This window comes from Leguminivora glycinivorella, chromosome 3 (assembly GCF_023078275.1).
Source record: "Leguminivora glycinivorella isolate SPB_JAAS2020 chromosome 3, LegGlyc_1.1, whole genome shotgun sequence".
Taxonomy (NCBI): Eukaryota; Metazoa; Arthropoda; class Insecta; order Lepidoptera; family Tortricidae; genus Leguminivora; species Leguminivora glycinivorella.
Genome location: NC_062973.1, coordinates 17,324,368 through 17,338,655, shown reverse-complemented (window position 1 = coordinate 17,338,655; position 14,288 = coordinate 17,324,368). Strand labels below are relative to the sequence as shown.

The following is a 14,288-nucleotide window of genomic DNA, read 5'->3' as shown; positions in this document are numbered from 1 at the left end:
AGTTTGTACATACTGTACATAGCCACGTCAGCAAATTTTAATTGATCCTATTTTGTTACCAACATTAAGTAATATAAGTCGACTTTCGTAAGATATATATACAGGATAATTGTTATAAAGAAAATATAAATATATAAAGAAATATTATAAATATTATAAAGAAAATAAAATCTCAATTCATGAAAAAAAATTTGGTAACAAAATAGGAACAATAAAAAACAAATTTGACTTTTTCCTTGATTTTTGTACAAACTTTTGAGAACTGCTGTATTACGGCAACTACAATTATGTTTTTAAATTAAAAAGCTTAGCTTTGAGTACATGAAAACACGGTGTTGTTAATATAATTTTAACATTGAAAACGGTTATAAAAGTCAATCAACTCGTTTACGATAAGTAGGTACATTTTGACGTTTTCCGGGTTATCGCGTCATTGGCCGGGAAGTCCCTCAGTGCGGTTTATCTTTACTTACAAACAATAGCGGTCAAAGTCGATTCGGTATAATTTAGTCCAATTCTGCTTTCGTCAGCCAATCTTTATTCGTCACAATCGTCGATGCTCTTTATCAACTACGGTCAATTTCGTTGTTCATATTTATCTTAATCCGTCTCGTTCTTTACTCGTCATAATCTTCTTTCGCTGTTAAATCTGTGTTTTTCGTGTTTTACCGTATTCTTAGTTCGGTAACAACTTAGAATAGGTATGACCAAATACGAAATGACGAAAAACGATTAAGTCGAAATAAGAAAAAGGCCAACAACTCGTTATGGTCAAAGACGATAATGACTGCAGACTAAGTTGACGAATGAAGAATGGCTGACGAAAGCAAAATCAGACAAATTTAGAAACGTGACGAAAAACGAACGTGTTGACCCAAGAGTATACCGTCGATTCTGGGAAAGTCATTTCTTATTGTACCTAATTTAAATTGCACATACATTTGTATGGCCCTCTTGGGCTGTTCCTTTATTCAGGAGCTCCATGGCCATTCATTGTAAGTTCAGTAGCGTGGCCTTCTTCTTGTTAAAAAAAATGCTGTAAACGAAAATTATAACTTCATGTTTTATACAAAATGATCAAAATTAACATTAGGTTTTATTTACACATACGCTAAATTCATTTATATACAGCGAAATTGCGAATCCCCAAAAAAAATTCAATATTCCCAATATTGTTAACATAGGTTTCTTAGTTCGTTACATCAATTAAACAATTGATAAAATTAAATATTGTTGCTTAAAGTACGAGTGTTGTTGGTACAGAGTTTTCTTTTTTAAGAAGAATGTGGATGTTTCGCGTGAAATCGCCTTTTCATATACACCGTGATACGGATATCCTTAAAGCTGTTCGTACACTCCTCCTATGGGTTCATACGTCCACTCACTGTCCACTGAATGAGAGCTATACCGATCTGGAACTACAAAAGAAATAAGATTAATATCACATTGAGTGCTACGTGCACGTTACTGCTACTGCACTAACCCGTGGTTAAACACTAAAGCCAGAGTTAAGTTGTATTGTTGACTTTGACCGAGGTTTAACCTTTAAGGCCCACTTGCACGAACTACTTAACACGGGGTTAGTGGGCTGTCATCTGTCAAATTCAATATAAAATGGTGGGTTAACCCGAGGGTGAGGGTGAACCATAGAGACTCACTTAGAGATAAATTTAAGGACATTAATATAATGACAGTATTGTCAATATATTTATGAGAATATTATGTATGTACATAAAAACATTTGTAATTTTAAGAAAAACTGTGATGTACATAATATAAATACTAGAAATAAACATAAACTCGCGGTGCCCTTCACACGGCTCTGTAAAATTAAAAAATCATTCATGGGTAATTGTGTTCGATTTTATAATAAACTTCCGAATCATATTACTGACTTGTCAATTAATAAATTTAAGAATCATGTAAAGCGTGTACTCATTTCCAAAGCTTATTATACAACACAAGACTATATGAATGATAAAACAACGTGGGATTAATTGTTATTCGAAATGGTTTATTATTTTTACGTTTTTTATTATTATTATTGTTGATGAAATTAATATTGTATTTTTTTGGACATTGGATTTTTCCTAGAAATATTCTAGACATGTATTTTTATATATAAGGTCCTAATTTATTAGATGCAGATATTTTTACAGCTGATAGTACTCGGTCTCTGGAGTATATTAAACCGTGAAAAATTATAGCTTTTACGATGTTTTTTTGGAGAAAACGGAAAAACAAATTTGCTACGTAAAAACACCCTGTTTATGTGATTATTAAATGAAAACTCATTGAATAGATTCTAGCACCTCTTTTACGTACCACTTAACTGTAACTGGCCACTTCAATGACATGTGCAGTTTTCCCGCCGAACCTTTACGACATTTACAACAAACAATTGTTGACATGACAGACAGTGTTATTGTGACATGTGATAATGCACATGATGATTTTTTTTAGACGAAATTATAATTAATTTTTTTGTTAGGAAAATGAAATCAAAAAAGTTACATGAAAAGATTTCTTAATTTATATTTAAAGTTAATTATTTTAATGTAAAGTATCATGTGTTAAAATATCTGCAACTAATAAATTAGGACCTTATATACATATACCTAATTATATATTTTTTGTTTAACGATTATTTTTATATGAAATTGTGTATTATAGACTCAATATTATTATGAACAATAATTTACAACAATAAATTGCTCTGATAATTAGGTTAGATTAAGATCATAATATATATGTAATGAACTATTCATAAGAGCTTGTAACTAGGCCTACATGAATAAAGATATTTTGAATTTGAATATAAAGTGCCTATATTACATAAATATGCAGTTAGTGTTGGTGCATTATATTCCTCAGCCAAAGTAGCTGGCACACTCTGACGGCTCAGCCACGACATTGGTCTAAGCGCGACAGCGGTGAGCGGCGGCCATACATTGGAGCGAGACACAGCGATGGGACTTTTCATTCGCACGTATGGCTGCCGCTCACCGCTGTTGCGCTTAGACCAATGTCGTGGCTGGGCATTGAGGAATGGCTACTTTAAAAACTGATCTTAAATTATGCCAAAGTTTTTTCATTCCTTTCGTTCCTATTTTCACTGAATTAGTAGCTGAAGTTGACAATTTATTCTTACTATTTATTCTTGATGGAATTCTTGACGTTGCTTGTAGCTCATTTTGATTTTGGTAGACTATGTCAGGGCTGCGTTCTGTAAACAAAAACATCAACAAAATATTATCTAACCGATTCTGTGCTGACGTTACAACGGCCGTATCGTCAATGTTTTTAACCTGTGGCGTGTGTAAATCATAAAGCAGTAAGTAGATACCTATTATTTAAAACAAACTCAGAGAAGACGGTAACAAGCTACAAATAAAATACACTTTATTACATTAGCTTTTAATGATATCTTACCTGTGCCTTGATTTTCTGTGATTTCTTCACGATTAGTTCGGCTTTCTGAAATGTCGGGTTTATCCACATTATTTCGTGCTCCTACAAAAAATATAGTAGTATTATTATTTAATGTATAATTTGTTGCAAAACATATTTAGTGACCAATGTATTGTAATAATGAAATAGTAGGTACACATACCTCTCGATTTGCAAGTGCAGTTTACTATACATAACGTTATGCTTTGAATGATTATTATCAACAATAACACACCCGATACGGCAAATCCTATTATCATTAGTTGTTTGTAGTCTGAAATTAAAACCGACGGTCTATATTATTTTTATTAAATTAATATAAGGTGATTGGATGTATGGAAAAATATGAAATCACTCGCACTAAAACAAATCTGTACAGGGTCACTAGTCTAGCCAAAAGTTCAATAGTTGACGATGTGTGGCGAACGGTACGTAAGTGCAACTATCACAGTTGCGCCAATTTTTAAGGGTTTTAGAGAGAAATAACTACAATTAAAATACGTCACGTTAACTATTGTACTCTTGGCTACACGGCCATGAATGTACAGACAGCATCGAATATATTGTGACAAAGCCAGAGTGGGAAGTACTTGGGGTGCGCAATGACAAACAACCGATATAAATCGAAGCTAGTTTATTACTGACTGGTGGTGGGGGCGGCGCGGGCGCATACACCTCACTCCTTCCCCTTTAATTTTGAAACCTGACAACAATAAGAAAACGACTAGGATTAAACTAAAAGTTATTTACTACGTATTACACAGCATAATCTATTTTCTTAGTTCTAGGCCTCAAGGTTGGGCCAGTCCGTACCGGAGGCGCGGGGGCGCTAACCGTGACGGATGGGGGTGCAGATTCAACATGCGTTTGACCTTGGTCTGCCTCCTTTTCCATCTGTAAGTCTGTGTTACACTCATCATTTCCTAATTCACTGGATACGGAATCATGCTGCTGAGTGACTGTCTCTGGAGAGGGAGGCGGAACAAGTGATAACGGGGGCGAAGGTGGCGGCGATGCCGAAGGCGGTGGCGGAGTAGACCACGTATACTTGTCATCGTCCTCACCTTTTTTACACTACTGTCAACTTTTGTGCTCCCCGTATATCTCATAATTTGATCAACGTGCCGTTTGCACAAAACATTGTAATCGTCAACATATATTTCATACATTCTGTTACCAATTATATTTTGTATTAAACCTAAAGTCCAAAATTGTTTTCGTGCTGTAAACCACTTTAGCCATATTCTATCCCCCTTTTTAAAATGTCTACAACGCATACCTTCATTTGAGTCTTTTAAATCGGAATATCTTTTCCGTTCTGGTAAAACTAGATCTAAGCGTGACCTCAAACTACGGCCAAACATAATTTTCGCGGGAGATAAACCAGTAGAACAATGCGTCGTATTCCGATATTCAAATAGATATCCTAATAACTTATTATGTATATCAGTATGTGAATTGGCAGTGGATAATATACATTTCAACATCTTCTTACATGTTCTAACACAATTTTCAACTTGGCCATTGCTAGCCGGATGATATATAGGCGATGTTATATACCTAATGCCATTCATCGCACAAAAATGCTCAAATTCTGTTGACTTAATTTTTACATCGTTATCTGATACAATAACATGTGGCACTCCAAACCTAGAAAACAATTCTTTCAACTCGTTTATTAGAGCTCGAGTAGACGTGCCGGCTTTCATAAACAAACATTCGAGCCATTTGCTGTACGCATCTATAACTATTAAGTATACGCGCTGCTCAAATGACATATAATCGATATGTATCCTATGCCAAGCTGCCACAGGGCGAGGCCAGGGCGCGGGCGCGGCGCGCGGCGGCGAGGGGCGCGCGGCCACACAGGCGGCGCATGATCCTATCCATTGTTCGATATCGGAATCGATTTTTGGCCACCACAATTTACTACGCGCGATACTTTTTGTCTTCACTATACCTAAGTGTCCAGAGTGTAAGTCCTGTAAAATCTGATTACGATACGACATCGGAATAACTACTCGATGACCTCGGAATAAACAACCGTTATCTACTTCCAGATCAGCTTTGCAATTGAAAAACGGCATAACTGAACTGCACACGATTTTCCGTGGCCACCCGTGGCTCATATACTTAATTACAGTTTGCAATGTCGGATCGGCTTCGGTAGCTTTCCTTAAATCGTCAAATGTTACCGGTGCCACATTTGCGTCTAAAAATTTTACGAAGGAAATATTTTCCTCTTCCTCTTCATTATCACATTCAGGAAGCGGCGCGCGTGAAAAAAAATCTGCTACTATATTTTTCGATCCACTTATGTACTGAACATCATAATTATAGGCCGACAGTATAATCGCGTAACGTTGAAGTCGAGACGCCGCCATTACTGAAATACCTACCTTTTTACCAAATATTGATAACAAGGGTCGATGGTCTGTTTTTAAAATAAATGGCTCCTGTCTACCATATAAATACTGGTGAAAACGTTTTACTCCAAATATTAAGGCAGTAGCCTCCTTCTGAATTTGGCTATAATTTCGCTCACTAGGTGTTAACGATCGCGAGGCAAAAGCAAGCGGCCGTTCCGCTCCCGTTTGTGGATCGCGCTGACTCAGCACAGCGCCAAGGCCAGGCCCAGCATCTACCGATAACACCAACTGTGCCGCGGGGTCAAAATGACCCAGTACCCTATCGGAACACAATTCCAGTTTTACTTTTTCAAAAGCCTCTTGTTGTTGTGGGCCCCACTCCCATTTTGCCCCATTTCGCAATAATTCGTGTAGGGGGCTCAGCATGCCTGACGCGTTAGGCACGAAAGCGCGGTAATAATTCACCATGCCCAAAAACCGCTGCACGTCTAAAATATTTTCCGGTTTAGGTGCATTTAAGATAGCCTCGGTTTTCTTAGGGCATGCGCGTAAACCATTTTTATCTATAACAAAACCTAGGTATGTTACACTGTTTTTAAAAAAGTCACACTTACTCTTTTGCAAACGTAAACCTGACTCATGAAACCTTTTTAAAACCTCCTTTAATCGTAATAAATGTATTTCATCAGTAGGTCCCGTTACGCACACGTCATCGAGCCAACAGCTGACTCCTTCTATACCTACTAGTAACGTCTCCATGGTACGTTGAAAAATAGCCGGCGCGTTGGCTAGTCCATAAACAAGTCTTGTATACTTATACAATCCTTTTGATGTGTTTATAGTTGTGAGCTCTTGTGAATCGTCCGATAAAACAAATTGGTTATACGCGTTGCTAAGGTCGAGTTTCGTATAACGGTTACCGCCACCGAGCCGCGCAAATACCTCCTCAATGCGGGGCATAGGATACTTATCTATAATCATATCTTTATTGAGCGTTACAGAAAAATCGCCCGCTATCTTTATTTTACCATTATCCTTTAAGACTGGCACTATAGGTGTCGCATATTTAGAAAAATTTACAGGTACCAATATACCTAAACTGACGAGCCTCTCAATTTCTTCCTCTACCCTATTTTTAATTGCAAAAGGAACCGTGCGAGGCTTAAAGAATTTAGGTGTAACATTTTCTTTTAATCTCAAGTCTACCTGAAATTTGTTAAATTTTCCTAATTCATCGTTAAAAAGGCTCGAATATTCGCTAAGTAGCCGCGGCAACTCAGTTTGAAACGATTCCGAACTAACAAAATTAATTTTATGTTTACCAATACCAAAATACATATTAAACTTGGTCATAAAATCACGGCCCAATAGACCTAAGCTACTACCATTTTCCATTACATAAATATCTATCTCGTGAGTTTGTTCAAAACATGTTATTTTTGTAGTAAAATAGCCGAGTGGTGTGACTTGATGACCATTGTAAAAACACATTTTAATATCGCATTTGTTTAACTTAATGTCCGAAAAGGTTTTATAATATAATTTATCACTTATCACACTTTTTCCTGAACCACAATCAAGTTCCATTGATAGAAATTTACCGTTAATGTTCACGTCCAATAATATAGGAGCATAATTCACGTACCTTAAGTTAAATAGCTCGCACTCCTTGCAACCTTCAGCACTCTGAGAGACCTCAGCTGATCCCTCAGGGTCAGCTTGAATACAGTTGACACGACACTGTTTCGCCTTCTCAGAGTTGCACACCTTTTTGAGGTGCCCTTTTTGTCCACACACCTGGCAGCGGTAGTTTTTATATTTACATTTAGCTGCGTCGTGGCTCTTAAGGCCGCACACGGAGCAGCGTCGGGAGTCGGAGGACTCCCCGGTACCTGGGCGACTTGTACCAACCCGGTACACCGGCTCCTGCTTCACTTGCACGATGGCAGTAGGAACAGATGTAGTACGCGCGCTCCTGGCATACGCAGCCTTCTGGGCCACCTCCACGGCCTTCGCGAACGATAACGTGGCAGCATCCTGCTCGAACAGCCGGTCGCGTTCCGGGCCTACGCTCAGCCCCAGCACGAATCTGTCCCTCAGCAGCTCATCCATAGAGGCTCCAAACTCGCAGCGTACCGCAAGTCCACTTATTCGAGCCGCCCATTGTTCGATGTTTTCTGCAACGTCACGCGTCGCCTCGTAGAATTTCGCCCGTTCGACGAAAACGCAGCGCTTCGGCGCTAATTGTTTATCTAACACTGCTACTAGCTCGTCGAACTTAGAATCCTCGACCTTCTTAGGATGCACTAAGTTCCTCACCAGCTGATATGTCACATCACTTAAATGCGTTAAGAGCAAAGCACACTTATTGTCCGCCGCTACCCCATTTAACTTAATATATTGCTGTAATCTGCTTTTAAAAATCTCCCATTCCTGGGTAGTGTGGTCAAATGCGGTTAAACTTCCGAGGAGATTTGACATGATTAAATTTTAACAAGAATAACACACACGCGCGAGTAAACGTCCGTCCGTCGCCAGTGGGAAGTACTTGGGGTGCGCAATGACAAACAACCGATATAAATCGAAGCTAGTTTATTACTGACTGGTGGTGGGGGCGGCGCGGGCGCATACACCTCACAGAGCCAAAGCACCAAATATATCGGACACATCTGTATCATTATGATGACAATGATGTGTAACAATTATACTTACAATATATTTTACGCTTCCGTCTTTACAATATAATTTCTCATATATCTACTTAGTCTGACATGTTTGCAGTACAAACACAGAAATAATACATGTATTACAAAACATTACAGGCGGACTTACCAATTTTGTAATTATTGTAATTTTTATCGATGTTAAATCTATTGTTCCCGGAAGAACTATTATTTCCTGAAAAGGAATACATATTATAGGACATTCCTAAATAGCTCAAAATACGGACGGGGCAATTATACCTAATCTTAAGTCCTAAGTTTTACTCTCTCTCTCTCTCTCTCTCTCTCTCTCTCTCTCTCTCTCTCTCTCTCTCTCTCTTTCTCTCTCTAAGTATGACGACGCCTTCGGCGCCCGGCTTTAGACCGTATACGTCGGACTTTCGGACTCTTTAAGTACGAGGAAGACTTCGGCATCCGTCTATGGCCACCTTCCGATTTCATCTTGAGACCCTGACTATCATGTCATGTAGCACAAGAGTGCTTTTCAAGACTATTCAAATGAGTCCAAACTCGGCGGTTTTATCTTTTTTAGTTCAGGAGTTACTATGACCACCTTCCGACTTCTTGAGAGCCTGGCTGTCATATACCAGGGGCCCATTTCTCGAAGCTACAAGTATCAATTTACAAGTGGTATTCAATGTCTAATATGACAAGTTGGAAAGAGACTTCCGCTTGTAACTTGTAACTTTCAGTTTTGAGAAATGGGCCACAGAGTGCTCGGATCAGAATTCGGGAAGAGAGTCTTTAGCTTCTACGTTTTGACCCAAACTAACCTACATACATACATATAATCACGCCTGTATCCCATAAAGGGGTAAGCAGAGCATATATGAACTGCTAAGTTTCAGTGCCACTCTTGGCAAAAAGGGGTTGAAAGAAATCTAAATTGTGACATTGCAGTGACAGGTTGCCAGCCTCTCGCCTACGCCGCAATTTAACCCATATCTCACAGTCGACTTCTACGACTCCCACGGGAAGAAAGGGGGTGGTGAAATTCTTAACCCGTCACCACACGAAACTAACATACTAATAGCGCAAATTAAATAAAAACTTTTAAACAGTATCACATGCGGACTTACCAATTTTGTAATTTTTATCTATGTTAAATGTATTGTTTCGGGATGCGAGTGTGTGTAGTAAAATGTTCTACTCTGTCGGTTACCATTAAGGCGAGATTTACTTGTATCTTTATATGAATATACTGACAAAACATAGTGGGACGTTTTCCCGTGCACACTCATATTCATGTCTCATATTCGTGTTTCGTGGACATTCCTAAACAGGTCAAAAATTCTTTACATAACGATAGTAAACACTCATGACTCAGGTGAAAATGTAAATTTTAATTTAACTTTATATTTGACCTTTTTTGCTAATACCTAGTTGTAAGAGTAGGTATCAGAGTATCAATGTTTATTTATGACAATAAAAATAAATGTATGCAAGAAAACACAGAAAACAAAAAAAAAACCTTTTACCATAATTTTCTGTATTATATGATAATATTTCTACACTTTTAAAAATTACAATGACAACAAAACACTTTATCAAAATCATCATAGGTAATATAATAACTTCGACTGCGCGAATGAACACTTTAAATTATATTAAACTATATTATGAGGATAAGTTAGGGATAAACCATTCTAGTCGATGTCACTGTTAATTGTCACACAAGGCAAAAATATTTCTATTTCATGGTGAGTAACACTAATCCAGATCGAATTTACATTATTAATTATGTTATTAGGGTTCCGTAGTCAACTAGGAACCCTTATGGTTTCGCCATGTCTGTCTGTCCGTCCGTCCGTCCGTCCGTCCGTCCGCGGATAATCTCAGTAACCGTTAGCACTAGAAAGCTGAAATTTGGTACCAATATGTATATCAATCACGACGACAAAGTACAAAAATAAAAAATGGAAAAAAATGTTTTATTAGGGTACCCCCCCCTACATGTAAAGTGGGGGCTGATATTTTTTTTCATTCCAACCCCAACGTGTGATATATTGTTGGATAGGTATTTAAAAATGAATAAGGGATCTAAGATCGTTTTTTGATAATATTTATATTTTCGGAAATAATCGCTCCTAAAGGAAAAAAAAGTGCGTCCCCCCCTCTAACTTTTGAACCATATGTTTAAAAAATATGAAAAAAATCACGAAAGTAGAACCTTATAAAGACTTTCTAGGAAAATTGTTTTGAACTTGATAGGTTCAGTAGTTTTTGAGAAAAATACGGAAAACTACGGAACCCTACACTGAGCGTGGCCCGACACGCTCTTGGCCGGTTTTATATTTATAATACTAGCGGCTCGTCATCCGCATGGAAATCCGTTCAGTAGTTTTTGAGTTTATCGCGAACACACAGACACACAGACAGACGCGGCGGGTGGCTTTGTTTTTATAAGGTGTAGAGAGAGATGTTATAAAGTTAAAATAACCCAGATGAAGTTTGTATTAGGAATCAATAAAAAGAATAGGGTAAAAGCACCGGTGCCCAGCCGTGCGCCAGTGGTCAGCCTTTTTTGTACATTTCGGGCTGTATTTATCAAAGTTTTTGTCAAATTCGTGTAAAAATTAGATGAAATCATAGATTGATTAAATGGTAATTGTAAAATATCTCAATATTTACAATTGATTTCAAGAATTAAGCACAAAAAAATTTCAAAGAGGTGCAGTCTTCTGACATGAATCATTATGTGCTTTCGTCATTTTTTTTTTAGAATGTCACAGGTATTTTGCTAAGATGTTAGCAGCCAAATTATGATTTCTTGGTTAAAAAAGAAGAACTTTTTCGCTTAATGAATACTTAAACTATCTGAATAAATTAAAAAAATAATAAAAATATATGTGAAAACCAGATTTTTAAGGGGGCTGGTTATTGGAAACTACTTTTTTACACAAAATCTAATAGTCAGCCACCTGCGGCTGACCACTGGGTTCAAGGAAATATGTCACAATTCCGGAAGTCAGCCTCCCGGCTGACTATAGGATTTAAGACTTCTTTTTGTTTTCAAATGGTACGTAAGTCTATAAATCAATGACCCTTAAATAGTTATGCACTTAGAACTATATTTGCTTGACATACATAAAATATCCAGTAGTCAGCCCATGGTTGACCACTGGATACTGAGATCATGGAACACAGAACCCACTAGTCAGCCAAGGGCTGGGAACTGGATACTTAGTAGGCTGTATATTGGTGCTCAGGGGGCTGAGTACTGGCAAAAACGCCCTTTTATTATATTTAACGAAATATTTCTAAAACAAACAATAAGTTAAGGTTTATTCCATTCAAAAACTAAACTTAATTAAATTCTTGAACTATAAAAACATTAATCTTTCAAATCGGTCTATTGGAGACCAAATTAGACGGCTTTGAAAATAGAATTTTCGATTTGAGACTGACTACTGGTGCCTTTACCCTACATAAAGTAGATTGTATAACAAAGTAAAATGAAAGCAATAGACATAGTTGTGGGCAAAAGCAAACCTAACAATAGACTGAAACTTGTCCCCATATAACCATAATCGGTCGTCGTTCCTACGCAAATCGTCCTATTTTGTGTACACACAGGTCTTCGGGTCTCAATGCTTAGTCGCAGTACGGTCGACGTTTAGTCGAGGCGACCCAAATGGGGACGATTGGTAACAGGCACAAATGGTCACAGAAGTGACAGAAGTGTGCACTACGCGTGCACACATTGTTACCGTTTGGCGACTACTTTCCCAAAATCATTCGTTCATTTCATTCTTTTCAAATGGCGACTGTCAGAGACGTCAAAGTAAAAAAGAAATAAAATCATTTGACATTAAAATGTAATGGCGTAAGAATTTGTTAAAGATAAATATTGTTTGCATTTGTAATATAATGTGGGCTAATTACCATGGCCAATTAAATTGCTCGAGTGATTTCATAAAATAAGTCTAAATTTATCAACGCGCCATCAATTTACCTCAGTTTAACCAGCAATAATATTATTGACTACTCGGTGTTTGTGTATTTAACTATATTGATTGGTGAAGTTTTAGTGCTTCGGTGCATATACTATACTGAAATAAAAAAATAATGCCCAGAAAACCAATAAAGTTGTTAAAATATGGATTAAGACTGGGTAATATTCTATGTAAAAAACAGTCGACAAACGGTCACCAAACGGTCAACAAACGGTCGCAAAATGGTCGTAGCGTACACGCGTGACCTAAAGCAATATTTATATATAGAATATTTATTGGATTTACAAAATGGCTTCTTGTATTAATTTTTTCCAGGTATCCTCAAACTTTATAAATAATTAAATATGCCGTCGTACTCAGTTGTCCTCACTGAAGAAGATTAAAAAAAATTGTAACGTGCGTACCGAGCTGCTGGGTTGTAAAGGATCGGGGATCATATTTTTATGGTCCTCTATAGAGCAACTAGTATTTTGCGGCATTTCACAATTGACACTTGTTGAAGTAGTCGTCATTAATATTACTATCATACTCATACTCATACTCATTTATTCATAATATTCTTAAAATATTACATGTCAACAACAGGGAATAAATTATTTTGTATCATCAATTCAAAACATATTTGTAACATCTATAAAATTAAGAGTCAATATTACAATAACATATATTATGTAGGTTACATTTAAATAAAATTACAATTCGAATAGAATATTTTGAGAATATATCAACATTAATTTCAGCGATCTGAACTTCTTTTGTTAAGATTTTTGTAGAGATAAGTGTCCACAAATTTGTAATGTTACAGAGACATAAATAAAACGTAGTAGAGTAAATAATTTGTTTTTTTTTTGTAACCCAAACAAAATACTTGTAGATACAAGTGCGGAAAAGAGGAAAATCGATACGTGTAGCGATAAATTAATACACGAACGAAGGGAGTGTTTTAAATCGACACGAGTTGCGAATGTCCTTTTCGCACGTGTATCGTACGACGATTTTTAATACCTAAATCTAAGCTAAGAGTTTCGACCAGACAAGAAATGAATCATTGCTCGCACTACTGCGTTAAAAAAAAGCAGCACCTGTACTGAAAAAAACTATTAAAAAATGATTCAAAGCAACCAGTCCACAACTTCAGAAGACAGTTTGAGAAACCTTCGTATTTCAAATTGTCATTTGCGGATACAGTGGTTTAGGAGCAGTTCGGTAATCAGACCTACACATGTGTGTACAAATTCTGTCAATGTCACTGTCAGAAACCGTTCTGACAGTGACAATGACAGCCACAAATTCGTCCACATGTTGTTACCGTTATGTGTGCATACGTCGACTAATAAAGTGTCGTTAAAAATCGTTCTGACAGTGACATTGACAGCCACAGATTCGTACACATTTTGTTACCGTAACAAGTTCACACGGCGACTACATTTTGTTATTGTATCAATACGGTCGCATTGTTTGCACGATATTACCACGCGTTATGTCACATTTGACAGTTAGTTACTGATTTGAAGATTTTGCGACCGAAATGGTTGTATGGGCAGGGGCGGCTCACTCCGCGATTCCATAGCCGCGCTACAAGTACATGCGCAATCAGGGGTGGCTCGAATTCTCACGGAACGCACGTTCGCACTTTCTATTGTTACTATACGTCGCGAGTTTTTTTAAAGGTTCATATGCGATATCCGCGTGTGGAATGGCTAATAATGCTTAGTTAAATAAACATCATGAATAAAATAGGACAATATTACACAGATCTACTATTGACTATGTCATTTATGCCCCACGGA

At 37.3% G+C, this 14,288-nt stretch overlaps 1 protein-coding gene across 1 annotated transcript; it reads right to left on the bottom strand.

The window, feature by feature from the left end:
• Nucleotides 1-794: 794 nt before the first annotated feature.
• LOC125224917 lies at nucleotides 795-8,670 on the bottom strand. Its single transcript, XM_048128435.1, has 5 exons — nucleotides 8,652-8,670; nucleotides 3,614-3,724; nucleotides 3,433-3,513; nucleotides 3,152-3,226; nucleotides 795-1,418 (listed from the first exon to the last, which is right to left on the bottom strand). The coding sequence occupies exons 2-5, from the start codon at nucleotides 3,708-3,710 to the stop codon at nucleotides 1,339-1,341; spliced, it is 333 nt and encodes a 110-aa protein (XP_047984392.1). The 5' UTR covers nucleotides 3,711-3,724; nucleotides 8,652-8,670; the 3' UTR covers nucleotides 795-1,338.
• Nucleotides 8,671-14,288: the final 5,618 nt, after the last annotated feature.